Source organism: Solanum pennellii, chromosome 3 (genome assembly GCF_001406875.1).
Source record: "Solanum pennellii chromosome 3, SPENNV200".
Taxonomy (NCBI): Eukaryota; Viridiplantae; Streptophyta; class Magnoliopsida; order Solanales; family Solanaceae; genus Solanum; species Solanum pennellii.
This window is the reverse complement of record NC_028639.1, coordinates 63,813,125-63,823,484: the sequence shown is the minus strand read 5'-3', so window position 1 is coordinate 63,823,484 and position 10,360 is coordinate 63,813,125. Positions and strand designations below refer to the sequence as shown.

The window sequence follows — 10,360 nt, the reverse complement described above, 5'->3', positions numbered from 1 at the left end:
TATATATATATATATATAATTATTTAATTTACTTTCGGATTAACGCTAAAACAATCTCAAACCATTAAGAACTAATTACTTAAAAGAAAAAAAAAATCAAAATCGTAATTAAAATGGCAAAAAAATTATGAAGCGTGCATCGCACTAGCCTTATTTCTATCGTATGTTAGTATGTTAATATTAGCTATGCCCAATAAGGAACAAACATTTGGGCGATTATTCCTTGTGCCTAATTAGCACTCTAATCCAATCATATCAAAGTGATTAAAAAGGACAAAGAAATCATTATTTAAATATCTCCTCGTTTTTATATTTGGAAATGAAATGGAGCACCACTCTTTTTTATTTTTATGTTTGGAGTAACAACAAGAGATATGGAAATTCTTAAAAGGAAAAAACGTATCTTTGAGAAATTTAAGTAATGCAGGTGTTATTTTGTAGTTCGTTCATTTTGCCCACACACAGACAAATGAAATTGTGTTTCATTTAAAAAGTTAGTTTGAAGTGTTGTAGTATAAGGGGTACATAAAAAGATGCAGATATGTATCAGGTGTGTGAATAAAGTTTCATATTGATAGTTATAAAAAGATAAAAATGTTATTTAAATATTGATCAAAACTCTTAATGTTTTGAGACTTTTTGGAGAAAATCATACATGCTTAATCCAAAGTGTTTGTACAGATTAACCTTATTTAATTTTAGGTGGTTTATAAAATGATATTTCGATTTTTTTCTTAATTAGATAAAACTCGCCATTTTAGTTTGTTTCTTTTGATATTTTCCTGATGATTGTCAATTATGTGGCTCGTTCATATTTTAAATGATTTTACTGTTCAGTTAAACTCAAGCGCTTCTAGATTTCATTGTTAACTATAGAATTATTGATAAACATACACATCTAAATTGTCATCATTTCACAAATTTCATATTTTAATTATCAAGTTATTTCTTTTTTCTACCTGAATTATCACCATGGCAGGAAATACAAAGATTTATATAAATACTTTAGTTGATCACAAATAATTTACACCATACTCACCATCAGTAGCTTATCTTCCATTAATTAATTTTAGAAAATTCCCTTATAAGTTCTACATATGAATGAATTTTCACGTGTATTTATAGTAAAGTTTTGTAGTCCCATGATTTCCCATCAATATTTAAATGCAGCCCATAATATTGTGTTCGAATCTTAGAATTAAACAATAATGAATTAAAGATATGAAGCATCATATTCCACTAGCCACTAGGCATGTATCATTTATAATGTTAATATAATTTGTGTCCAATAATGAATCAACGTTTTGACGATTCCTATGTAGTCCTACTAGATTTGTATTTTTGGGTAGCTAATTCGAGATTAAAGTGAACTTTGGACAACATCAAAATTGTGTTTAAATTTGTTAATTAGGTTTAGTAAACTTCCAATCGTATACATATACATACGGTGTCAAAAATGAACCCAAACATAGTAACCCGCCCAATTTGTTCAGAATTTTAAGTGTCCGGCTCAAGATAATTTGTATTGAGTTCAATTTGAAAAGAATTCTCAATTGAGTGCAATTCAATCTCCAATGTTGATCCGTTTTTAAAACTTTTTATCAAGATATGTTCCTATACTGAGGGTATGAATTATTATCTATTTAACATCTAGGATTTATATACCCATTTTTTACTATTTTAACAAAAATTCTTGAGCGGAAATTCGAATTGTAATTATAAAAGTTAAATATCAATATGTTAAATTATTGAGATTAGTCGGATCAATTTGGGCGAGTCAAGGCCCAACCCGTTTTTTAGCTCATTTGAGCCTAAAATAAATTTGGACTGGTTAAGACCCAACACGATTTCTATTTCAACTCTTTTTAATATTTCCACTTCAACCCAATTCGCCCAATTGACACCCATTATATACACAAGTAGTGAATAAATGACAATTTTTGTTTTTTTCTTTCTCTCTCTTTTGAAAATTTGGAAAAGGAATATTAGATTAAATAGTGTTCCTAATCTAAGATTTAGGTGATTAGTTTCTTGATTATGGCCACAATAGAAACGACTAGCTTAAAAGAAAAAAAATGTATCTTTCGGGTTTACAAAAGTATAAGAATGGGTTCGAGTCACCGTAAAAGCAAAAAAAGTAGGAGTTTTTTAAAAATACAGATATTAATTATTCGATGAGTTGACAGTACAATTTTTATACTTTTAAATAAATAGAGTATCTATTTTAGATGATCACACGTTTTCAATATATATGCACCATCATATAAATTGAGATAGAAGAGTAGTACCCATTAAATAATCAGTTATTTAATAACAATAATTATAAGAAATTTATTTGACTAAACTACTCTTAAATTGAATGGAAAAAAATAATTAATGTTTCTTTCTGGTTTAATTTTGAACCAAAGGAGAAATTATATGAGATAAAAACTAAGCATACAACTCATATTAGTTTCAATGTTTTAAAACACCAATTCTTACTAACATTTCGAACAAAGACAAATAAAATATTTCATCTATTAAAATAGCCATATGAGTATTAAATTTGATTATCACCCAGAAATATATTTATAATACTAGACTTGTTGTCAAATTCAAACAATAAATATTTGAATTATCTAATTAATGTAAGTTTTGTATTACTCCATGAATTACGAACAACATTACATCATTGAACTGAATTTTATAATAAAGTACTTAATATAATTATAATTATAATATATAGTTCATTATCCCAAACATATACAGTATTTTCCTTTAGGCCCTGTTGCACACGTAGCACTTTTATATTTATCCTTCAACAGTTTTTGACATGCTGCTATACATGCAGGCAGTGTACATGGATGTATATCAATTCCAACTGCACTCTCCACCACATTAATTGGATCACAAATAATTAAGGCCATAATCACCATCATTAACATAATTCCACTTTGCTTCCTTAATCCCTTACCTTCCATTTCTTAATTACTAGTGGACTAGTTTTTTTTTAATCTTATGATGAAGTGATGCATAATAGATGATTTTTCATGTCTATTTATAACAAAATATAAAATGTTGTGGTCTTAGAATGGTTTATTCCCATTAAGAAATCATTACATTATTTAACCAAAGCTGAGTGTTTGGATTAACTTATTTTTAATGATTTTGACTTTCATACGTTTTTTTTTTTGAATAAGAAAAACTGCTTTGAACTTTTGAAGCACCTATTTTTAGGCAAAAAAATATTCAATAGTGAGTTTATCAATAGTTAATTGAGAATATAATAAGTAAAAACACTTTGTCCTTGATTTTAACTTACTATTTATATTATATTTATATTGTTTTTATTCTAAACTAATTCTAAGAATGAGGAAGCTGATTTGATATATCTCATATAGATCAATACTTCTATTTATTTTTTTCTTTATTTTTCTTGAATTTTTATCTTTATTTATTTCTATAAAATTGGAAGAAAATTACATAAACTTTTATGTGTTACTATCATTTATTTATTTTTCCCAATTTCGATCTCTCTTTGTCCTTTTCTTCTACTGCATTTGATTCTCTCTTTTTTTCTTCAAATCGTAATCAACACAATAACTTATATATCCTGTCTTATCACCTCTCACCACTTCTACGTTACTATTAAAAATTAATCTAGTCCAAGGTTTATTTCGTAAAGACTGAAATATTTTTGTTTATCAGTTTTACCATTCTCTAATCATTTATTGGAATTTTCAATAAGAGGTTCAAAATCCGAAGAACTAAACACACGAACTAATTAATGTGACCAAATTTAACATCTACTATATATATATATATATATATATATATATATAAAAGGGAAAATTATATATAATATCAAACTAATAACCTAAAATAAATGGAGTAGCTAGGGTTTGATTTAATTGTGCTTCATAGCAAATGTTTGCAAAAAATTGTCAGACGCCTCTCTTTCAAATATCTCGCTCGCCACTCTCCTCCAAACTCTCGCTCGCTTCCTCACATTTTATACAAACACAAGTGTATGAAAATTGTCTCAAATTGTATAAAGCAGAGAAAATTGTATAAATACATATATTTTTGTTCCCCTCTATCCCCTCTTCCAGATCTCGCTCGCCACTCTCTGAAATCTCGCTCGCCACCCTCGCCTTTCTCACTTATACAAACAGAAGCAAAATATATAAATTGCGTTTCTGTTTGTATAAAGCGTGAGAAAATTATATATACACATGCAAGTACATATATTTTCGTCCTATACACTTATAATTATACAATAAAAATACTCCCCTGCCCAGTTTCTTTTGTCTTTTTCTCTTTCTTGTTTTATACAATTTTCAAATTGTATCTAATTTCTCTCTTTCTCGTTTTATACAATTCGATTCAATTGTATATTCCTTGTCAAGTCTCTTTTGTCTTTCTCTCTTTCTCATTTTATACAAATTCAAATTGTATATAATCGTTCTATACACTTATAATAATACAATTCGTTTTATACACTTCGTTTTTATATAGTTCTCTGCCCAAGTATCTTTCTCTTTCTTGTTTTATACACTTCGTTTTATACAATTTTCTTCAACTGCATATGTATAGCGAATTATATAGTTTCTATATTTGCTATGTAACGCAATTATACAAACTTTGCTATGGCATACAAATATGAATTTTTTATTTGCTATACGTGAAAGTTGCCATATATAAAATAATTTGAATCATATATAAATAATAATATGTCTCTTTTGCAAAAATGAATGACTATGGTCACCACAGTCCACACCACACTGTACTATAATTTTACAGAAGCAACAAGACAGCAGACAGGTATGTAAACGGACCGAGTAACAGACGAGAGGAGGATCTAGATTTTAGGAGAATATGGTGCATTTCTACACAATTCCAAGATAATAACTAAGTTCACAATCAAATAATTTATAAAATTCTTAATATAAATACAAAGAAACAACCAACTTAATTACTTATGTTTGCCAAATTATTCGATACAAAGAAACAACCAACTTATTATATGTATATATAGCTAGACAGTTATAAATTCCATTCAGTTTCCTTTACTTGATTGAACAGCCCTGAGTCTTAACATTAACCAGCCAGACCAAACATCACTCAGTCTTAGGTCCGAGCTCTCGGATATTTTCAGGGTACAAGACTTTACGAACACCAGTGTAATCCAATACTTTCTTGCTCGGAGCATCCTCCGGTGAAGCTCCCCAACCGGAAAAGTAGGACAACCTCAAAAACCACTCAACAACATCTGGACAGAAGACCTTCCACAAGTAGGTGACTCGGAACCAAGATGGCACATTAATGTATCTCTCCCCGCGACAAGCGCCATTCACAATGGCCTCGGCACAGTCTTCTACTTTCATCACTGGGGTTATGCCCACTTCAACCTGGTTTATTCATTAAACCCCCAAATTAGATACTTATATCGCGTTTTCTTGGTAATTTGTGGAAGACTCTTATCACTTAATTCAAACTCGTGACATTATGATTCATATCACATTTCGAGACTATCCCATAGAAACAAATCATTTTGACCAGAGACATCAATAAATAACGTTTAAATTGGTTTAAGACATACATTGTGCGCGAGAGAGGGAGAAAAGTGAAACTTACATCTCTCATTTGAGGATTAACATCTACTTTGCCGGTCTTGTCTATGAATTTCCCTTGCGTCATTTCTGATTCAACAAAACCAGGTGTGACCAATGTTATTTTGATATCCCGTCCAAATTCAATCCTTAACGCCTCAAAAAACAGTACCATCGCTGCTTTGCTTGCCTACCATGCATAATATAAAATTAATCAAGTATATGGACGTATCAAAACGAAAAAGTTGGAACTTTTAGGAAACGGCAAAGTTGATAGACCTACAGCATAAAGGCTCATTCTTGGAGCAGGCATCCAAGATGCGGCAGAAGAAAGCACAACGATTCTACCTTCGCTATATCTCAGGTAGGGAATCGCAAACCTAGTCATGTAAACTGAACCCCAGAAGTTGATGTCCTGCAAATTCCAAAAATTTTAATACTTGTGAGGTAACATAAATAATCGGGTATCATATGAATTTCAAGAGTACTGCCTTATAGATTAATACTAGTCATGTTCTGCTTCTCGAGGGTCATTTCGACTAATCTTCAAAACTAAATTAATTAGATAAGATTAATTTGATTTCGATATTCAAAAACTATGCAGAAGTACTATTAAGATACATTTTTTCCCCATATCAATGTGGTTTAAAAAATACATCTTAAAACGTTTGATCAAAATTTATGTTTGACAAGTAATCTAAGATAGAGGGATTACTAGCTATTACCATGATGGATCTCATGTTAGTGATGTCTTCTATTTCTTCAAACAGAGAAACTGATGTCATTCCAGCATTATTAACCAGATGATCAACTGCAATGCACACGTTGAACGAAAAATTCTTTAAAATTAACAATTTCAAAAGCATGATAATAAGTAGGAGAATCAAACTCGAATCTCACGTCGTCCGTAGTGACTCATGGTTTTATCAACAACCCTTCTACAATCTTCAACTTTTGAAACATCAGCCGGGACGACTAGCACATCCAGGGCGCCTAGATCAAGTGCTCTTTCGGCTACTTCACGTAGACTCTTCTCCCTTCGCGCTGCAATCGTTAAGCATGCACCTCTTCTTGCATATTCATAGGCCAAATACTGTGAAATCAACATTTTTATAAACTATCAAACTATCTATTCATCAAACAAATCCAAATAAAAGATGTTCAATATTATAGGCAATCCTAACTTTTTCAGCCACTCAATACAACAAAAACAACTTTTAGCGGAAATAAATATAGACATTAATAAAGAGTGCTAAAATCTTTAGCTGCATTATTTAAGTGTCATTAGAATCAGTCTCACTACAACAAAAATGATCGTTAGGGACAATTATTTCTTAATTGCCGCTAAATATGTATTTTTAGCGGCAAGGGAAGGAGGATTGCGCAAGGCTTATAAGGAGTTCATCCATCGATTTGGGACTTTTCATTCTTTAACACCCCACCTCATGCTCAGTGCTTGGCATCTGGTGCGTGGGCAATTTAATTTTTGGAGGCCCCAACATCGGGTGAGGTTGATTGCCCAAGCCTTATAAAGAGTCCACCCATTTCATTAACCACCCATCTCATTAACCACCAATGTAGGACTTTTCATTTCACGCTCAGTGCTTAGCATCCGGTGCGTGGGCAATTTGATTTTGGAGGCCCCAGCACTGGTGAGATGGGCCCTGCTCCGATACCATGTTAAATTGGGTCTTAGCTAACTCACACCCCAAAAACTAGCTCAAAGGGGAAAGGACTTTTATCATTCTTTAACAGTTCTAACGACACTTAACTAATGCCGGTAAAAATTTTAGTACTCTTTACTTATGTCAATATTTAATGCCGCTAAAAGTTATTTTTGTTGCAGTTAATGTAACGAGTCTTTTGAATTAATAATTATCTCCCGAAACAATATATAATCTCGAGATAATTTATACAAGAATTAAACAATTAAAATGACAAAAATACCCCTCAAACTATTTTTGTGTATCACTCTCATACATCTTACCCTTACTTTTCAACAAACAATTTTATTCCTAAAAATTATGTCATCTATATTATTTTTAATACACAAACCGAACATTCACCAAGAAACAATACCAAATCAAACAACCCTACATCCTGCACAAATAAACATAAATTTTAAAAATACTAATAAAGTCTTCGAAGCTAGAATTTTTAATAAGGAGTTCAAAATGGAGAAGTAAACGGACAAAAAAAGGTGTTAACATTAAACATATATACAATAAAAAAAATTCATATACAAACAATAAATTTGAAATGCTTAATTAAACGAAAAAAATAATTAAAGTAAATATATAACCTCGCCGATGCCCGAAGAAGCGCCGGTTATGACAATAACTTTACCAGCTACGTCCTCAGTGAAAAATTTGCCCAATATTGAAAGGAAGTACTTGATAAATTGATAAGGTGGCAAGAAAATCAACAAAGTAAATAAGGTAAATGGAGGAGCTACTAGGTTGAGAAATTTGTGAATTAAGTCTAATAACACCATGGCTATTAGTATTGTTATTGTTTGCTCATAACATAAAAATTGTGCAATGGACCGTTTATAAAGTGTTATAATATAAAGAACAATGAAAGGGAAAAAGAAATAGATGGAAACGTGGGAAGTGAGTGTAGTATTTGGCTTTTTGTTGAAATATTAATTCGACACGTATCCTTCTTTTTTTTATTAATTGTATATTTTTGTTTTTGTAGGATACAATAAATTTAGTTGAGTCAACCTTAGTAATAATGTCAGTAAAGTAATAGCTCGAGGTGTTAAAAAGCAAAAGTTTATTTATATTTTGACGATTATCATAAATATTATATTTTCATACCTACTTTTCATTATTTGAATATATTTAAATTTCTCAAACGTTTAAGCATTTTATATTATATGATATTTATTGTTGTATATTTATAAATAGATTAAATTTATTTTTAATTATTCAAATTTTAAGCACTAAAACTAATTAATGCTATTTTAATATTATTTATTAACTTATCAAATTCATCGCTATATTATTTTAATATAATTATATTTTTAAAATTTTGAAGTCATTTTTTATCATTTCAACTTTATATTATATAATTTTCATTAAAAATTTACATTATTTACATTCTTACTTCATTATGTCTACATATATCGTGGCTCTCGAGACCTCATTTATAGGATTACACTAATATATTATAATTATTCAATTTATGTTTATCAACTAAAAAAATAAGATTTCTTTATAATGTATGGCTTTAGGCCGCCAAATTTGTCGAGATGGTCCTACTTGACTTATGTTGTAATATATGATGTAATAAACTTTATAGAATTCTTTTCCCTTCATTTCATTTTATATAATTTAGTTTGACTCAGTACGAAATTTAAGAAACAAAGGAAGACTTTCAAAATTTGTGGTTCAAAATGAAGAGAAGTGATATTTGGCCAGAATTTGGCCAGAAAATTCAAAACACTATTATATATTTTTTATTTTCGAATAAACTGAGCTTTTTTTTATTTTTAGTAAAAGTTATTAAAGCTAAAAGAGTAAAAATATTTTCAAAAAGCGAAATTAAATAGAAAAAATCTCATTATGGCCAAATTCTAAATTTTGTGGTTAAAAAGATTTTTTTCCAAACTGAATGATAGAAACTTATGCGGCTATAAATCATTTCACAAAAGATAAAATAGATATTTTAAAATAAAATTATTATTAATATAAATGTGTCATTCTTTTATGGGCTGATAAAAAAAAAAGTCAATGACTTTAATAATTCCTCAATAAGGAAAGCACTTAGTTATGGAGTGTTTGGTAGCTAGCTAGTCCAAGTTATGTTGTTCTTAGACACTAGAGTATGTAAAAATCAATTATTAAATAAATGTATATATTATTTTTTATATTTAATACGTAAGTAAAAATTATTATTATATAATTTAGAATAATATTCTACAAGGTGATAAGGTGATGATGGCAATAGAGGCTATGTGGTATGGTGAAGATGAGTATGTTGAAGAATAGCTGAAAAGATATAATTTTATATGAAATGTCATTTTTGTTGTCAATTGGTGGCAAAATAAAAATTACTGTAGAAAGTTTCCATTTTCAAGTAATGCATTACCATTTTGTGTCTATAAAATATTACAAATGGTTAATGGAGACATATCAAAATTGTTACTACTCTAATTTCTACTCTCTTTTTTTTTTTTTTTTTTTGGTATTTTGTCTTTATTTTATAAGATGTTATCATCACATTGTTCTTTCTATTAAGAAATATGCTTGATCAAATTAATCTAAACATATAATTTCATAAAAGATAATTTGCACTAATATGAATGTAAATTAACAAATAAGTTTCTAACAAAGTAGATGCACAAACTTGAAGGTACCATGTCTTTTGGATAAATGGAATCTTATTTTTGTTTTTGAGAAAATTGAAGGTACCTAATATGTTGCAAGTATATATTGATAGATTGTTTATCACTTTAAAATGGGAAAAGGGTCTGATATACCCCTCAACTTTGTCATTTAGAGCTGATATACCCCTTGTTATGAAAGTGACTCATATATACCCCTATTTGTAAACAAATGGCTCATATATACCCCTACTTGTAAACAAATGGCTCACATATACCATTTTCCTCTAACGGAAATGAAAAAAGTAATAATTTTAATCTAAATTTTTATTATTTTTTTCTAACTAATTATAATCCCATATGCGTAAATTTAATCCTCGTCAAAGATATTTCTTTTTTGACTTTTTTTGGTTTCAATGACTAATTTATAATTATTATT

General features: G+C 29.2%; 1 protein-coding gene across 1 annotated transcript; it reads right to left on the bottom strand.

Annotated features, from left to right (window-relative positions):
- Positions 1-4,891: 4,891 nt before the first annotated feature.
- LOC107013867 (11-beta-hydroxysteroid dehydrogenase 1B-like) lies at positions 4,892-8,178 on the bottom strand. Its single transcript, XM_015213750.2, has 6 exons — positions 7,894-8,178; positions 6,492-6,684; positions 6,317-6,402; positions 5,875-6,006; positions 5,617-5,781; positions 4,892-5,390 (listed from the first exon to the last, which is right to left on the bottom strand). Exons 1-6 carry the CDS (start codon positions 8,083-8,085, stop codon positions 5,100-5,102), a joined length of 1,059 nt encoding a protein of 352 aa, XP_015069236.1. The 5' UTR covers positions 8,086-8,178; the 3' UTR covers positions 4,892-5,099.
- Positions 8,179-10,360: the final 2,182 nt, after the last annotated feature.

Bases quoted from the DNA above. Each gene is read 5' to 3' on its own strand.
- LOC107013867 (XM_015213750.2), bottom strand. From the start codon at position 8,085: ATGGTGTTATTAGACTTAATTCACAAATTTCTCAACCTAGTAGCTCCT. The intron at 5,782-5,874 runs GTAGGTCTATCA...TATGCATGGTAG, and splicing joins CAAGAATGAGCCTTTATGCT to GCAAGCAAAGCAGCGATGGT. The intron at 5,391-5,616 runs GTAAGTTTCACT...TGAATAAACCAG, and splicing joins TTAATCCTCAAATGAGAGAT to GTTGAAGTGGGCATAACCCC.